We start from the raw sequence: 18,511 nt of genomic DNA, 5'->3' as shown, positions 1-18,511 counted from the left end.
ACTTACTGAATTATTTTGAATTAATTATTTTTTAGTTAAACATAGGGGTTTTCTCACCTTTCTCCTTTGGTTGTAAAGATACTTGAGCGTTCTATCAAGCTGCTGTTTGAAACACGGGACATAAGTCAGATCAAACAGTATGTTCAGAATCAATGCATGAAGTTACTGGAAGGAAAAGCCAGCATGCAAGACTTCATCTTTGCAAAAGAGTACAGAGGGAGCTCAGCTTACAGACCTGGATCCTGTGTACCAGCTCTGGAAATCACCAGGTAATGAGATTAAGAAACGCTAATCATAGATGTTTTTTTCTCTTAACCTTTGTACTGCCAAGTTATGGGTAGTAGTGAGATGTCTCTTTCAGATACTGTTGCAGCAGTTGGCTCTGACTCTTCTGTATGTGAAGAGAGATCAGGCACCAGATAGTCCTAGAAAGCCATTTTGTAGTCCTGGAAAGAGCCACACACGTTCAAGAGTAACGTCTCTTGTCAGGATGCTGTAGCAATGTGTTCTCTGCTGTTACTTATGCTTTGGTTTTCATAGAAGGGCTTGGCCCATCACTCACAGACATTAGATATGTTAAAATTTGTAATAATGATGTCTCTCAGTGCTGTGAAATACATTATCAGGTGTGATTTTTCATTTTTTAAAAAGTACCTTACTTAAAGTGAGTATTTCATACTGTTGATACTATTTATCTGTAGTAGATAATGTGAGCTGGCACGTTTTGCCACCTTGCTTAATACAAAAGGTCTTCAAATTAAGCCATGCTTTTTAAATAAAATAAAATTCAAGTCCAGGACTGATATCTGCTTGAAATTGAATTGTCCTTTGCTTTCTGGGTACTTGAGCTCTTTTTAGTACCCTGGCTGCTCTTTATTAAAACACTTCTTTAAGGAAGGGGTAGCTAGAAAAAAAACCTGCATGCAAACCCAAGTGACCTGACACAGAACGTATCTTTGGGGATCATGTTCCAAGTTCTAAAATTTGGGTCTGATCATGAGAAATTAAAAATGAAACAACTTGATCCTGTGCTTCTTAACAGACACTAACTTCAGTTGTCTGGAGACCTACTAATATAACCAGATGGGGAAGTTTACAAGCAAATGAAATCACTATGAATTTGTCTCTGGATGCATTATAAAGGCTATTTTTAAACAGGAGAATGCTTGCCTATGACCGTCGCTCTGAGCCACGAGTTGGGGAGCGAGTGCCCTACGTCATTGTGTACGGCATGCCTGGGCTGCCCCTGATACAGCTGGTGAGGCGGCCCATTGAAGTCCTGCAGGATCCCAACCTGAGGCTGAATGCTACGTACTATATTACCAAACAAATTCTGCCACCGCTAGCTAGGGTGTTCTCACTTATAGGCATAGACGTCTTCAGCTGGTACCATGAGTTGCCACGGGTAAGTGTTTGAAAACAAACAGGTTACAAATGCAGCGCATCTGTACAGTGTTTGGTTTTATCACGACTTCTAAAGGAATTAGGTTTATGTGAGGCAACAGCAAAGTTTATTTTACAAGGCAGTGTTTGATGCCCAAACATGCAGACCGGATTCTTAGATCTTCTGTGTGTTTTTTCTAATTGAGTAAATCAATTTTTTCTGCCAGTCCTGTGCAAGGTTGATCACACTGTCAGTTTCTATTTTCTGACCCTTTCCATAGCTTAAAATAATATTTTGCTGTAACTGTATGTTTTTAGCAGTACTTGTATCTGTTTGGCTGTACCACCTTTTAAATCTCTCGATAGTAGATGCTGGAACTCCTGTTTTTCCAAGATGTTCTGAAGAGCTTTGCTCTTTATAGAAAAGGTGGTAGTACCCAAGCAGCAACAACACTTTTTTTTTTTAAAAGTCTGTATCAGCAGAAACTTTAAACTAATTATATCCAAAACTGACTTTCCTAAAAGTTAAAGAAATCATCGAGATGCAGGAAGAGAAGGGTTGGATAGCTGGATTTTAGTTTGCAATTCCCCTGATGAAAAGGGATGGTGAAAGACAGTGTATTTGTGTAGTTTGGTGTCGTGGTTTAGCCCCAGCCAGCAACTAAGCCCCACGCAGCCGCTCACTCGCTCCCCCACAGTGGGATGGGGGAGAGAATCGGAATAGTAAAAGTGAGGAAACTCATGGTTTGAGATAAAGACAGTTTAATGGGTAAAGCAAAATCCGCACACACAAGCAAAGCCAAACAAGGAATTCATTCTCCACTCCCCATGGGCAGGTGGGTGTTCAGCCATCTCCAGGGAAGCAAGGCTGCATCACATGTAATGGTGTCTTGGGACAATGGACACCATAACCCCAAACATCCCCTCCACCCTGTCCTTCTTAGCCCCAGCTTTATATACCGAGCATGATGCCATATGGTATGGAATATCTATTTGGCCAGCCTGGGTCAGCTGTCCTGGCTGTGTCCCCTCCCAGCTCCCCGTGCACCCCCAGCCTTCTTGCTACCAGGCCAGCACGAGAAGCTGGACTGTCCTTGACTGCTTAGCAACAACCCAAAACATCAGCATGTTATCAACATTTTCTCATCCCACATCCAAAACACAGCCTCACACCAGCTTCTGTGAAGAAAATTAACTATATCCCAGCTGAAACCAGGGCGTTTGGTTACTCTGTTCCGTGTAGACTTTGGCAGCATAGTAGTGCATCATGTTTCCCACTGCAGACTTTCAATACAGCCTTGATTGACTTCAATTCCGCTTCTTTTCTCTGCCTTTCTAATGGCACTGTGACACTCACCTTAATTATCTCCAACAAGCTGCTCTAAAAAGGCAAAAAGAGACCCCAACTTTCTGCAAGGCCAGTTTGCGCCAAGGAGGTTGTGGGGAGCGGAGGGGCTGGGGTTTGAAGCAGGAGAGTGAAGGACAGCACAAAGTCCTGCAGCACCAGGAGGGAGGGTGGAGAACGACCCTCCCTGGGCAAGGGCGCAGGGGCACAGCTTTGTCGGGGGAAATGGGAACGTGAGCTAGAGCCACAGACCAAAGGACGGTGGCAGCTCCGTGACCAGGGCTGCCGTGGCACAGAAACTCGAGGGGAGGCAGGATTCAGAAGGCAGCCACTGGGGCTGCAGCCCAGGGCACCTTTGGATGTCAAGTAGATCGGCACCTACAAAGTAACAGACGCAGGAGGCAGAGTTTGCCATGAGGTGGGGAGTTGAGCATGTGACTGAGGATTTCTGTGGTTACTCTGTTTCTCTCTTCTGGTGAGCTTCCCTGTGCAATAGGTGTGGGTGGGCTCTGGTCGGCATATTGCTTCAGGGCGAGTGCTACGCTCTTCAGAGCGATGCGATCTGTGTTAATTTGTGCATGAACCCATGCCCTGCAGGCTGTGTTGCCCTTTCATAGTCCTTTTAAAAAAAAACAGGCTACTGGAATCTAGGAATAAGGCAAACTGCTCTCTTGGAAGTTCATTACCTCTGAGTTACTTTTTTTTTTAACAGATTCAAAAAGCTGCCTCGACTGCCCGCAGTGAGCTAGAAGGACACAAAGGCACAATCTCACAGTATTTCACGACCTTACACTGTCCTGTGTGTGATGAACTGACCCAGTATGGGATTTGTAATAAATGCAGAAGCCAGCCACAGCATGTGGCAGTGATTCTCAACCAAGAAATCAGAGAGCTGGAGCGTAAGCAAGAGCAGCTGGGCAAGGTATGATTAAAGCATTGTCAGATATCTGTCAGCCAAACACAGAGGCTGAAATTTCAAAGCAGTGTGTTACCGAATGCCCCCAACAGAAATGGGAAGCACCATCCGGGTGTTGAATGTGTTACAGCTTGTTTGCTGTTCCCGTTGCTGTTGAGCACAGCACAGCAGCTGTTACTCTCCTTAGCTTTGAGTGAAACTGAAGGCTAAGGGGGGGATCAGAACAGAAGATGCTTTTCTTCTTTTTGTAAGAGTAGCTTACATGGTTTGTAGATTCCTTCTTATAACGACAGTGATGGAGAGTTGTGAAAGTATGAAAAACTCACCTTTTTTTATATTAAAATAACTGATGATGTTCTAGTAACAAAAACGTTTGTCACCGAAAATGTATTTATCTTGGGTGTATAACATGGATGTGTTTTTAGCTTGGGAGTTTTCTTGTTAACTTTCCTCTCAACAGGAATTTTCCAAGCTGTTTTTTTTCCCTCGAGCTAGAAGTCAGTTAAGAGGGTAGCTGACTGTGCTATAATATATTATAGCAAAGCACAGTGCCTCCCCTTGCAGAAACATATGCATATCCTCACCTAATTTTGTACTGTCATATTTTATAATTTATATTTTTGTTAAAATTGATTTTTAGCACTAGCACATGTGAGCCATTTTAAAGACTTGCCTGAATTGCAGAGATAAAAATGTGCCTGTAATCTAAGGATCGATTTGATAGGTTCCCATGGGGCTCTGTTGCTAGAAAAGCCTTATAATTCTCATAATTCTCAATTCATAAATATTGCATTACTAAGGTGTGGGCTTCTATTTCTTGCTGTATTTTGCAATATTTGCTCTGATCTGCATTGTAAATGGCAGTCAAGGAAGACGATGTGATGCATGTTCTGCAGTTTTCCTGCAGTAGTCCAAACCTTTTTGCATTGCTTTTGTTCTGGAATAAATCAGAACTTGGCAGATTGGTCCAGCCCCACAGAAGGGTCAGTGGGCTTGATCAGAACATTCTCTTGTCCCCGCAACATGCAGCAGGCTGGCAAGGCCTGGGATCCCATTCTAGTCAGTGTTTGATTACGCAGCCTCTCAGTAATAGCATCTGTCTTACTTTCGTATGAAGATGTATATATCCTTCACGTCTTAAATTCTTGGCCCTCCTAGATTATAAACATGCCGGAGCCATCAGAAAACTGATACAACACCAAATCATACATTACTTTAAAAATTACCAGCCATAGATGGCAGACTCATTTCTGAGGTCCTTCTAGTGGTTACAACCGGGAACAAACCCAGCTTTAGTCCTGTTCCTGCTGGTCAGGGTTGCAGGCGTGAGGAGCGGGTTCCTCTGAGGTGCTGCATGTGGGAGTTGGCTGGGAGGGGCTGCTCCTCTCCAGATGTTGTCAGTTTGAGTTTCTGGTCTGCAGGGGTTCAGTGCTGAGAGGGCTGCTGCTGCCCAAGTGACTTTAACATGGAAAGAGGGAAAAGAACTAATTTTAAAAGCAAAGGATACGATTTTGACTTCTTGTTCAAACTATGCAAACACAAGGGTAACATTTTTAATGTTCTGGTGTTATGAGACACAAGTGTGGTTAGAAGCAAATTTCTGATGTTTTGGAAAAAACTCTTGGATGTGGCAGATACTGGAAAGGATCAAAAATGAAAGAGCAAAGATGGGGACTTCAGTTTTCCAAAGGTAGCCAGCTTTGGAAAAACTGTGCCTGCTGCTGTTTTATTCCATCAGGTAGCTCATGTTAAAAGTGCTTTCAAGCAGCATTAGCTACATTAACGAGTAGTTCCATGAGCAAGGAGAGCATGGAACCAGCCTGCCTGTGTATTTCTGTCTTGGGATTGATTAACCCTGGCTTGGAAAGTAAAATTCTAATTGAAGCTTATCTTGAAACAGAAGTAAGTTTATTAAGTCCCCTTCCTGTGTAGAGAATAACTGCAGAATAAGAGTTTTGTCTTTTTTCACTAGGAAACCTTTATACTGGACAAGTTTATCATGAATATAAACACACTGCCCCACTTAAATCCACTCAACTTACCTTATTTTTCCAAGTGCCACCACATACGAGTAGAACTTGAGTAGCAGGGCTGAAAGCCGAGCCGTACAGGCAAGCTGTCCATCTCTGCCTGCTTCAGGCACCCACTGAGCAGCCTGGCAGCGGCAGGAGAGGGGCCGCAGAGCTGCGCTGGATCCCCCTCTGTGTGGGGGAAAAGCCTGGTGCTGGCTGCCTCGAGGCCATGCCTGTTCTGCTGATAAAATGCCAAGTAGTCCCAAGTGAGGCGTGCCTGCTTGTGTTAAGTTTCAAATAATCTGGTTTGCTTTTTTATGTCATCTAGATATGCAAGAACTGTACAGGCTGCTTTGATCGACAGATCCAGTGTGTCTCCCTCAACTGTCCAGTACTTTTCAAGCTATCCAGAGTAAGCAGAGAACTGTCAAAGGCACCGTATCTTCGCCAGCTACTTGACCAGTTTTAAATGATCTGTGTTATGGGATTCCAGGTGCTATTTTTTTTTTTTTCAGTGTTTACCACACTAAGACTTATGTGCATGGTGCTTTTTCAATTCTCATCTAGTCCAGGATTTCCATTCTAACTGTTGGGTTTATTACCTGAAGAATAATGAACACTTATCCTAACTAAATTAAAAAAAAAAATACATTTGTTGATCTATGAATAGCTCACTTTTTAAGATGTACAAATTTCTTCTCTCTTTCATGTTTCTAACATACTGTTTTATAAAGCTGATGTTGAAATAGCTATGTGTAACATCTTGTAAATCCATTTCAAAGTAGAAGTCAAGTTTACTTCCTGGAGGAAGGAGCACTGAAAACCTCTTGAAACGATAAAACCATTAGTGTGTGTTCTTGAACTGTCAGTATCAAGACGTGTTACTTATATATTATCCATTCACTTTATAATTTTGTCTGCGAAATATTTTGTAAATACACTTTTTTACTTTTCAAACAACTGAGTAAAATAATGTGCAATGACTTTTATACAGATAATTTTAAAGTCGGTTGGTATATCTCCTCCTAAGTTTTGCCTGATTCCAAGTAGATTGTTATTTTGATCAGACTGTGCAAACAGTAGTATCATGTGTAGCATTTTGAAACATTATTTTCTAAAAATTGCTGTCTTGCTTTAGCTATTAATGGGGCATTGTGAGGAACTGTGCAAAGACATTTTTGTTACAAACCTGTGGGACTGTTGCAATACTTTAAATATAAAATTTTATTCCATTTTTGCTTGTTTTGTATAGACATTTCTATTGCTTCTAAATATGCTTAAAATATTTTCTTTCCTTACGTACTGTACAGTTAAATCTTATTTGCCACCATCTTGACAAAATGTGTATTTAGAATATTTGTATAACTGTATAAAATGGAAAAGGAATTATGTGGTCAGTGCATCGTTTTCTAAACTGGAAATCATTTTGTTTTAGAAGTTAATAATGGAAACCATATTAAAGTTGAATAAAATGATATGGTAAAAATTATATGCTGCTTTTTTTATACTTGCCCTCAGCTGCAGACACCTTTGTTTCCCTCCTTTGGCACTCAAAGAGTAATGGGAAACAAGACTGTTCAAATGAGAGTTCAGAGTCCACAGATCAGCTGGGATCTAAAACCTCAGTATCTGTTCTTGGAGGCCTTCCCCAAACCAGAAGAGAAACATTTCCAGTTTTCCATTAGTCAAAACAGGAGTGAGTTCTAAATTTAGAAGTCCAGAGTAGCTTTGAAAAATAGAACAAAACTTTATTTACATCAAGGAACCTGAGTGCCTCCTCCAGTTTAGAATTTATTACATTCAAGACACAAGACAGTCTTACCGAATTTCACATTCTACAGTACAATGTAAACCCATGCCAAGCAGAATAAAAACTGTTAAATAGATAATAGAATGGCCACAGCTTGCGATGTGCTTTTATGCAAAATAACTAAAAAAAAAAGCCATCAAGGCACAAAAACTTTGCCTACTCTTGCATTCTAGCGTTGGTCCTGAACAGAATAAAAGTGCAAAGGCCAGGACTAACACATTGATGCTTATGGTACAATCCAGCATTTGGCAGTGCTTCAGGGATAAATAAAAATACTAAATGACATTTTAACCTTTAACACTGGAGTAAAGGGGCAAGTGCTCATCTTCCACTCAGTCCTGGCTTTATGGACAGAAATATGATTCTTAATAAATTTGGGCATCTCATCCATGGACCACAGTCATCCTCCTCACCACAGAGATGACTTTTCTAGCATAAGCAAGGAAAGGGTAAAGCAATACAGTTTACTTCAAGTAATTTCACCCCATAATGTGTAAAGTTAAGCTTTCTGGAGGATCTTTAACTTCAAAGGCACTGTAAATAAACCCTCACTTTAACTGTATATGCCAAGAAGCAATTTACTTTAAATGTCCTTCCAAACCTGGAAAAACTAACAAACATTCCTTGTCTAAAAACAAGCCTTGTGCACACCAAAACCCAAGAACTAAGTAAGCTACAGCCTTGAACATCAAGGATGCCTGGGACTGCTGTGAGCTGGACTCATTGATGGACCTGTCCTGATCTGTTTTAATCTTAAAATTGCTTTAAACATTTCATTTTCATTAAAGTGATATTAAAAGCAGGCTTTTAGGGGATAAGGAGAACAAATTCCTTAAGTATATTCCATTTCAAGTTTGAGGCCAGAATCAAGACATGGAAGGCTCTAAGCACTTGCCAAGATGACTCAAAATTTAAACGTCATCCAGACAAAGGCCTCCACGTATCATCGTAACGTGATTCTACATGTACCACTCCAGATCCTTACGCTGAGTTCCACTCTGCCTTCCTGCTGCCTTCATTCACCTCCTGTAAAAGGCTGCGCTCACCTTAGCATTCCAGGCTGTTGCTCCATTCCTAGTACTCAGGCCTCCTCCTGCTTTTATAGGGGACATGGGGATGAATTCAAGTGACTCACACACAGTATTTGTACACTTGTGGGGAAGACATCAGTCAGAAACACAAATAAGTGTGTGTATATACAAGCAGTAAGTGGGTAAGGTTCAAAGAGGTTTCGGTGCACTTCCCAGTGTGACTTTCATTTCATTTTCTAGTACTTGATTATGCAAGATGTGTTAGTGATCCCTGAGAACAATCTTACCTGCAGGACATTCCCATTTGGAATTTCAATTCCAAAAATCAGCGTATAAGATGGGGATTATTTAAAATCTTCCCGGTTGCCAGGTACATTTCCTAAACTAATTGTCTTCTGGCAATGCGATCTTGAGTATGGGGAGACTTTTTCACTTTTTCACATCACCATCAGTCCAAGTGAAGCCTGTGGACGGCCGTTCCCATTTCCGTACCTTTTGTTGTCTGTCCTGCACCCAGTTTCTGCCAGAGGAAATCTGTGACCTCCCCGGCAGGGATGACAACTCAGGCAGAAGCAGAGCAGCAGCAGTTACTACTCACCCTGTGATTTTAAGTCACCACCTCTGCCCCATGACTTCATTTGTTATCTCATGAAACTAATAAAGCACAGTTTAGTTAGTTAAACACACTAATCAAACACTAACTCCTGCTGATCAAATGCTGTCACACCCACCTAGAACAGGATTTGGCCTGGTAATGAAAGGCATTTACCTTTAAGCAAAGAAGAGAACCCTTGTGTAGCAAGTGAAACAAGTTTTAAAGTGCAGGTTCATGCACTGCACTGGAAGAGAAGCCACAAGAGAGCACATACATACACACAAGGAAATAAAAGGAATGGGGCAAAACCATGACAGCATTTAAGTGCCAACAGCAGGGGGGGAGGGAGGGAGAGAGGGGAAACCCTTCCACAGGGCAACATGCAAAAAAATTAGGCATTTTCACTGCAAGTTGACTCCTGCTTCTTACTGACTTCTCAGAAGAAAGGAAAAAGCCACAAGGTTCTAGGTTGCTCACTCAAGAGGACAAGACAGGAAAGAAAAACAGACCTGAAAATACACTGAACACCTAAGATTCTGTGCTATATTACAGCTAGAGCTCTTTTGATAGTAAACTAAATCTCCTAGCAAGACAAATACTAATAAAAGTGCAAAAAAAAATCCCAACATGAGCACATTTTGATCACACAGCTTTAAAAAACAATACTTAACCTACAAGTTTGGAGTTTCAAGTAGACAAATTGCAGGATTACTGTTTCTGAGTCAGATTTGGTCATTGGCTGCTGCTTTTTTTGCTCTTACTGGGGAGGCCTCGCTGGCATGACCGGTCCTTCCCCCATCCTCCTGCTTAGCAGCAATGGGTCTACAAATACAAAACCACTGCTGCTCCTCTAGAATCTGCCTGTAAGTAAGTCATCACCAAAAGAAAGAAAAACCCAGAGGGCACCAATCCACAGGACAAGTGATGGTGAAGTACGACCTGAAAGGATTGACTGACGACTCCATAATTGGCTCTCATCCTCAAATTTTCTTTTCAGCATATGGCTATGTTAAAGTCTTGGCACAAGAAGGCAGAAAATTGACTTCAGGACATGGTTTAATGGACATGGTGGTGTTGGGTTGGTGGTTAGACTTGATGGTCTTAAAGATCTTTTCCAACCTTAATGATTCTGTGAAAAGTTGTTACAACCTTAATTTAAGCAACTGGCTTAAAAATAGCACAGCCCTATGCCGATACCATATAGTAAGTCATCTCTTTATATATCATTTTATCTTCTTCATACATTTCTTGATTTCAATGGCAGTGCAGTAATTAAAATCACAGGTACAATCACAGGTACTTTAGATTTGTCACCGGTGTTTAACTAGTAAATCAGAGTGAAGCATTATAGTAGATTAACACGACCTATTTTGTCTCCCTTCCTACGCACCACTTTCAAATGACCCAAAGGCATGGTCCCACTCAGAAAAATTAACCTTTAATTTTTTCTCATCTTAGTGACAGAACCAGGAAATTATATAGTTTGCCAATAGGCTGTCCGATTTACAGCCGCTGGTCATGACCTGAAACTGGACTCGATCTCCTGGTTTATGTCACACACAAACTTTCAACGCAGCAGAAACGTTCTTCTTTCATGATATGAGAGTGTTCAGTATCACAGATAACAGATTTCTACCCTCTCTCATGAAAACATTTTTATGACCAAACATCTCAGAACTGCACCCTTTCACCCACTCCAAAAAACTGAGTGGTCTGAGTCCCCTTCTTTCCTAGTTCTTATTACAACATACAGTATTACACGCATGCCTCACACTTTAAAAAACATCTCTTACTTTTTAACGTTTTTTGGTATAGTCTCTACATTTTATCACATTACCCCGTGCACGTCACAGTGGACCTTCCCAGTCCAAGACACGTCACTGCAGACTGAAAATGAAAGAGGAGAAAGGGCCGGACAAACAAACGAACCCACTGAGCTCTGCGCTGCCACAAAAGGATTCTTGAACCACTTTACGAGAACGGCTACAATTCAGTTGCATTTCCCTTAAAAAAAAAATAAATAAAAGGTCAGCTTTTGCTTTAGTCGTTCTTCTCCCGGTCAACTTTGACATTTTTTCTCCCAGGGGAGCCACCCACAGCCACAGGAGCATCGCGCAGTACATCCTCCAGACAGGGCTGGAGAGAGGCTCTGGCTGGAGAGTCCCCTGGTATCTTACGGGAGGTCTCTACCACAGAGTTTCTCAGTGTGTCATTCATCTCTATGACCTCAAAGTCTGCTTCGTTCCACTCTCCTGCGTCCTCCTCATCCTCTTCATCCTCATTAAGCCCCGAGTTTGACAACAAAGCTTTCCGGTCCTCGCTCTCACTCGTTTCTTTCAAGCCGCTCTCACTGGGAGAGCTGGCCAACCTGTACATCAGAGGGAAGAGTATAACCGTCGTTGCAGAAGTCACCAAGGCAGTGTACATAACCACCGGAACGTGGCGAAACCTTCCTTGAAGATAGCCCACCACGGCAGGAATGCACATCTCACCCAGCGCGGCGCCAATCACAAAGAGAGAAGCCGATTTCCCTTGCACGACCGTGTACTGTTCTATCCAGGAAATGCCGCTGGGAAAGATGGTCGCCATCGATGCTCCATAGACAGTGGTTCCGACCCACAGCGAGGCTGGGTGCCTCGCAAAGAAGGCCAAGCACGACGAGGAGACAGAAGACCCTACGATACTCAGCAGGATCATGGTGCCGGGGTACAAGCAAGCGGCACAGAATATTGCCACTCCTCTGCAAGCGGCAAACGCGCCCCAGAAGACAGAATTCAAAGCGGCTGCTTCGTTTTCTTTCATCTCGGCAAAGGCCTTTGCGTAAGTAAATATGTAAGAGCCATAAGTGACCTCTGCTCCCACGTAGCAGAAGAAGAATAGGAACAGGAGAATAATAAGGGCATAGTGGTATTTGGCAAACATGCACTTCTGCAAAGAAGCCTTTGATTTGTCTCGAGCCGAGCTGCCCTTGGAATACAAAATAAAAAAGAAGAAAGAAACAAACAGAAGATAGGTCCCTATGACAACATAGGACCACAAAAAATCTGCACCAAGACGGTGTTTCAGTGCTGACGCTGCTGGCACAGACCTCGGGACAGTCTGGTTTGTCTTTTCAGCTACTGGAAGGTCTTTAGATTCAGAGCCTCCCAAGGCCATTTTAGCCAGGATCGGAGCCACAAACGCACCGACAGCAAAACTGAAGTGTAAGGCCTGCATGTGTGGCCCAGCCTCTGCTCCCCAGGTATTCAGTGCCAGTACATTGCCACCTGCAGATCGGAGAGAGGAGGCTTCAGTCATTTTAGTCTGAAACCAGATACTGTTTTGTTTTTTTTTTTAAAAAAGAAGACACAACAAACCGAACCATAACCCATATTATTAATTCGATTTGCAACAATACCAGGTTTAGCAAATACAATGTGCAAAACTGTAGTTAAACTGAAATTCTGCCTGTAAGCACCTTAAACCCACGTGATTACTTCAGGTTTAGGAGGGTATTCACAGCAGTCAAAATGAAGAGCCACACACTGACTTAGCCCAGCAGCAACGGCCGCACTTAATTACCCTGCTTGACAATTTGCAGCATTTTCCTCTTTTGAAAAAAGGCTGAAAATTTAACTGCTTCTCATTTCTGTAAGTTTTAAAAGCAACAATGCATAACTCTAAGGATCAGAGCCCTCATTAAACAACGTTCCAGGAAACTTCAAGAACCGCTTGCTCCTGATGGACTGGGACTACCCCAACGGCATTCAAATGACCTTCCAGAAGCAGAAAGGTTTACAGTAATACTTCTGCAGAGACCAAACTACGACACCCTCAGATCAATAATAATGCTAGAAAATAAGATCTGGGAGAGACATTTTTAAGCAGTCCCTGAGAAGAATGCAGGAAGATAAGAACAGTAACTAAATTCCTCTGCTACAGTACAGCAACCCTTGTCATGCAGCACTCGCTCTTCCAAATTAATTCAGTTACACTCTACTGCCTTGCTCTTAGTTTCTCCTGCTGGGAAGTCTCCCTGCCTCAGAGGTCTGATTTCCAAGCAGGACACCTACCCACTGAAGGCATTTTTACAATCAACTGACAGGATCTTACCATATGAAGAATTTTTATACCAAGTGCCACGTATAACAATCCTAACAGAGGCAATAAACACACCCCTGCACTCAGGTTATTTCGCATAACCTGTGCCATGCAAAACCCTGTTTTTCACTACTATTTCACGCTCTTGTCAGTGTTAACAGAGCTCCCTCAAGCTCCGCAGAATTAGGGCAGACAGTTCACACATGCAGCCATCACTCCTCTGTGTTGCCTACCAGCCAAGCCACCAAAATCAGGCCCTGCCTGGGATGCTTCCAGAGCTGTTTGGATAGCTCGGCTAATTCATCAGCCAGCTCCTACTCAAAAAAAAAGCCTGCCCCGAAGCTGGTCAGACAGCTGGTCAATGGATCCAGTCGTACCTTGCTGGCTAGTAAGTAATCACAGGCCTCGGTAAGCCAGGGAAGTCTGCACGCTGCTGGCATGTCACTGGAGAGGTGCCCGCTGAGTGTCTGCCTGCTGCGGCGTCACCACCGCCTTCTACAGCAACACCAGAACACTCCGCCTGACGTATTTTGGGTTGTTTCCCGGGCCCCGGCCGCAAGTATGGCAGCGTTACCCAGCCATCCCTAAGTGTGCTTAGGTCTCTTGCCGTGGCCTCGCCTCCTGAGCCAAACTCATCCTTTCTAAGCCATGCCCAGTGAGCTAATTTCTGTGGGGATTTCTTTTTCATACCTCCGCTATAACTGACCTTTCCAACCGCACCCGTAGACGTTTGCTCTGCAACTTCACCGGTACATCTTCCTCCAACAAGGAGCCTCTACTAATAAACTGGTTTTCAACAGGTTTCCAGTAAAAGTGTTTTTTCCGGGCTGTTTGCAGTATGCACATGCCACAGACTTACAATTTGAAATAAACAGCAGAAAACAATAAATTCAAATAGAATAAATTTGTATTCTCAGACACCTAAGAGAGGCTGGGCTAGCTTCTTGTAGGTGAGTCATTTAAAGAAAACACTGCTTAAAGAGCACATGACACTTCCTTTACGTCTGTAATTGCCCACTGAAATGCGTATTGATCTTCTCCAGGAAGCAAGCGATACCCAGCTCCCCAGGCCCCTTCAGGAGGGCCAGCTGCAGAGACACAAACACTGGGAGTCTCAGGACCAGAACAATCCAAGAATCCCAGCCAGGTAAAACAGTTCCTCTCTTTTAATTAAAGATGTGTCAAATGCAATACCAGCAACAGTTTGAAGCGAGCCTGAAGTTTCCAATTAGTTCGGTGAAGGAACTCTCGGACCATGTGGTCCCTTACCTGTGTCTAGAATTCCCATGGAAGCTCCAATAACTGACATTAAGACAGCTAACAGCAGGGATTTCTTACACCAGGGTATCCCATAAAGACCAACCGTTGTTCCAAACATGGATAATGCTGGAAAGGTTAAAAAACAAAACAAGCAAAAACCCAGATACTACAGTTTCCATTTAAACTACAAAACAAACAGAAGACCAAGAAATACAAATATATTCATCATTATTACAGTTACAGATAATCCTAGTATGTGACATAACCTAATTACCTCAATTCATGATTAGCAGAAACAGCTAGAAAGTTCAACAGAATCATTTTTCACTTGGAGAAAAGGAGTTTCATCAGAATATACACACGACATGAAAAACCTGTTTTGCTAAAGCTTTGTTTGCAAAGGGAGTAGCATCTGCTGCTAGAACACTAAAAAGTCATCTTCTGCAGACTTCTGATTTAGAAGTGCTATTTCGGCATCTTCTGCAAGCTTCTGATCTAGACATGTTACTTTACCACGAAAGAAGTAAAACGTGGTTTTGAACAGTGTGAAATTTTCCCTCTGAGAATGACAGAGCATTAAATTTGGCTCCATTAAAAAAAAAAACCCACACAAATCACTGAACTCTTAAAATCCTATAAAGTGATTGCACCTTGGCCAACAAGCAGCCTCCATATAAAAATGCTGAATTTCATTTATATTCTGTGCTCACATGAGGGATTTATTCCAAGAGATTTCTGGAGTTTTAAGAGACAGAACTAGAAAACTCATCATAAATTTAGCAGCAATTCATTAACTTTATTGGTTTTGCTACTAATAACTACACTCACAACATGCCATTTCAAAAAAATCTTTTTAGCAGATGGAAGTTATTTTTATTACCATTTGGGAGAAAGTTCAGCAGTTAAATTCTATGCTTATAATCACCTTCATAATAAAACAATCTGTAATTAGTATCTTGAATACGCAGTAGTAGGTTTTTAGAAAGCCTGTACCAGTTCAGCCATCTCTATAGGTGGGGCAGATACTTAAAGATCAATGGGGATTGATGTAAATAAGAACTTAGGTTAATTCCAAACAAAACCAACAACAAAGGAAAAAATAAATCTCCAGAACCCTAAAGCCCTAGCAAGACACTTGGAATACAGAACTGAAAACATTTTTGAAGGCTAGCATGCTGAGTTGCATAGAGAAAAAGCTAAAGATGGGGTGTGTTAAGTACAGCTTCTCTGATGCCCCACTCAGAGCTGAAAAGTAACTTCTCAGCAAGTTCCCAGTTGGCTGCTTCAGCTCTTCACCTGAAGATTGGTACTTAAAAGCTTCCTTGACAAAGACAGATTATGTCTTCAATTTTTACCTCTGTACAGCAGCAGAATTTCAGCTGCCAAAAGATGGGAGGTAAAACTACATGAGCCACAATCTCTTGCAGGCAGCCTTCAGATGATAGAGATGAGAGAATATTCAGTAGTTCGAATTGTGCTTTTGCCGTAAGCGCTACCGAACTGGGAAGGATTAGGAGACGAATCATCTTCCAAGCATTGCTGACAGACAGCTATCTTGCCTGATATCTCAGGAAAAGAAGCAAATACTAAACTATTTCAAGTTAACGCTCGCTTCCACAGGTGTATTAATTCCATTATGGAAGGTAAAGTCTCAAATGTCAGACATCGGCAATGCTGACCTCGTCACATGTATAAAGAGGCCAAAGGAAACCCACTTTACAGGTGTTCTGGAGAAGAGGAATAAGGAACAGGGAGGACACCAAATAAAGACATCTTAGAACAAGAGCAAATAAGAAGAACTGATCCAAGAAGATGAAGACAAGAGGGGAAAAAAAGAGAGAAGGCACAGACAGACATTATATGACATGATTGCTCCTGATAGCAGGAGGCAGGCACACAGGTCTAAGAAGAGACTTAGTTCAAACACTAGCAATGGAAAATGGACCTTCTCACACCCTCTGAACTGACCCTGTGATTTACAGCATGGTCCTCAGCGGAGGCACGGTTCTGTCTGAATCTCCCCCAGTAAAAGTATGGTAAGGGGAAGGAGAAGAGCGAGCCCTGGTATCTGCTTTAGTCCCTAACTTATACCATGAAGGCACATACTGCCATTACCGCACTTGGAAGAGAAAAAGCCAGGGCTGTCACTTTTTTAGGTGTGCTCCAAGAACCTCCACCCGAAGGAGACACTAACGCAGGTCTGAAGGGAACACCTCCTTTCTAGATGCTGAACTAGATGCTCTTGGCTGCCCCGCTCTGCCCTGTGCTCCTACAGCAGAGAGTTTCCACCTGCCCAGAAAGCAATTAAGATCATAAACTGTGGCTCCTACAGAGTTTAAACGTTTTCATAGCTAGGGAGCAACTGAGCAGCAAGTTTCCACCAGCACAAGGTGGTATTTAATGTTTTTCCACTTTAAGTAAGTTCTAATTTGACTAAGGCTCTCCAGTCAAAATCTCAGTACAATTTGGCCTGTACAGGAAAATGAGTGCTAAGCTTTAAGAAAGAGAAGTTTTACAAAGCTCTCTCCACAGAAGCCTACCTCAGCACGACCACAGGAGGTTTCCACTGTCTGCAAATTAAAGCCAAAACACAGTTTCCCCTGTTTCCACAGAATCACACAGAATCACTAAGGTTGGAAAAGACCTTCAAGATCATAAAGTTTTGTTTCATCATAGAAGCCTGCACGTTCCAGGAGGGTCTATAGTGAGACTATTACTTGATAGGAAAAAAAAAAAATCTAGTTGTACTTTTTTTGTCCAAACCAAAGGCACCTTTTGGTCAGTTCAAACAGGTTTTGTCCCTTCAACGCCAGTTACCGCTATAACGTGCCCGGCAAGCCCAAGCACCTGGAAACGACGCTGTACAGGCCGGACACACACTGTGAACAGAAACAGAACGTCGCGACAGCGAACCACAGCAGGAGCGCGGCGTGTGAGGAGGAACAGCCCCACCTGCTACTGCCCCCCCGTGCCCCCGACTTCCACGTCGCATAAACGCGACCCGCCGCCCGGCCGCGCAAGCCAAGGAGAAGCGAAAAGTTGCCCCGGCGGTTTCGGACGGAGCCATTTTCCCTCACGGCCAACGAGGGAGCGCTGGAGGCGGCTGCGGGGGCGGCCCGGCCGGCTCGGCCCTGGCACTCACCGAGGAGGAGGTGGGCGTTCATGCAGTCGAAGAGCAGCCCTCCGAGCACCGACCCGCCCAGGTAGCCCAGGGACCGGCCCACGAAGACGTAGTACATCTCGCTGACGTTCCTGTGGACGTTGGCGGCCAGGTTTTGGAAGGTGGGCCCCAGCACCGCGATGCTCATCCCCTGCAAGACAGTGTAAACGGGGTGACCTCGCGCGCCGCCTTTCCCGCGCTCCCACCGGTTCGTGGCCCCGGCCGGGCCCGGGAGGCGGCCAGAGGGGAGGGTGGTGGCGAGGCGCCCCTCCGCCGCGCTCACCAGCCCCAGGAAGGCCGCGCACAACGCCCCAGAGATGCACCACCGCAGCGCCGCTCCCTCCCCGCCCCGGCCGCGCCGCCAGCGGCCGCCGCCGCCGACCACGGCCACCTCCGCGTGCGGCGCGGCAGGGGGGCGCGGCCCCGCCGCCACCTCCCCTGGGGCGGCGAACCGGACGTGCTTCTTCCTCTCAGCGCCGGCCATGCCTCCTCACGCCGCGGCGCCGCCACCAACGGCCGCTGCGGCCCCCGGGGGAACGCGGGACCGCCTGCCCCGCCCCCTCGCATGGCGGCGCGGGGGTCACACACGGACGGACTACAGTTCCCGGCCTGCTCCGCGCCACCGGACCCGGGGGGGGAGGGGTGTGGCGGCTGCGGCACGCGCAAGGCCCCGCCCAGAACTGACGTAGCGGAGGCGGGCCCGTGCGGGGGGTGGGGGCGCGGGTTCAAGGGCGGTATTACCGCGGCAATTAGCGACCGGCTACAACCTCACGCGGTCTTGCCGTCCCCGTACTGAGAGGGCGATTAATTAAAAGCGCCCTTGTGAAAGCAGTGGGGAGGGGAGGGAGAGGTACCCGCAGGCCTCACTGAACAAAACGGTAAGAATCACGCCTTAAAACAGATTAACAAACTCTAGTTG

General features: G+C 44.3%; 2 protein-coding genes across 2 annotated transcripts in view; one reads left to right on the top strand and one right to left on the bottom strand.

Moving 5' to 3' along the window:
* REV3L (REV3 like, DNA directed polymerase zeta catalytic subunit) overlaps nt 1–6,258 on the top strand; it is a gene marked incomplete at its 5' end in the record, with an annotated part of 125,919 nt that extends 119,661 nt beyond the window's left edge. The window contains 4 exons of the mRNA XM_081998525.1: nt 79–269; nt 1,159–1,405; nt 3,441–3,650; nt 5,985–6,258. Coding sequence (XP_081854651.1) covers nt 79–269; nt 1,159–1,405; nt 3,441–3,650; nt 5,985–6,125 — 789 coding nt within the window. The 3' untranslated portion in view covers nt 6,126–6,258. The remainder of the gene's footprint in view (nt 1–78; nt 270–1,158; nt 1,406–3,440; nt 3,651–5,984) is intronic.
* A 4,537-nt stretch (nt 6,259–10,795) lies between these two features.
* Nucleotides 10,796–18,076, bottom strand: MFSD4B (major facilitator superfamily domain containing 4B; the record flags this gene model as incomplete). Its single annotated transcript, XM_081997352.1, has 3 exons — nt 10,796–12,358; nt 14,442–14,558; nt 17,575–18,076. The coding sequence occupies 3 exons, from the start codon at nt 18,074–18,076 to the stop codon at nt 11,133–11,135; spliced, it is 1,845 nt and encodes a 614-aa protein (XP_081853478.1). The 3' UTR covers nt 10,796–11,132.
* Between the last annotated feature and the right edge of the window lie 435 nt (nt 18,077–18,511).

Source organism: Phaethon aethereus (genome assembly GCF_964289735.1).
Source record: "Phaethon aethereus genome assembly, chromosome: 3".
Lineage (NCBI taxonomy): Eukaryota > Metazoa > Chordata > Aves > Phaethontiformes > Phaethontidae > Phaethon > Phaethon aethereus.
Note: the sequence above shows the minus strand (reverse complement) of the source record. Positions and strands in the feature narration are given on the sequence as shown.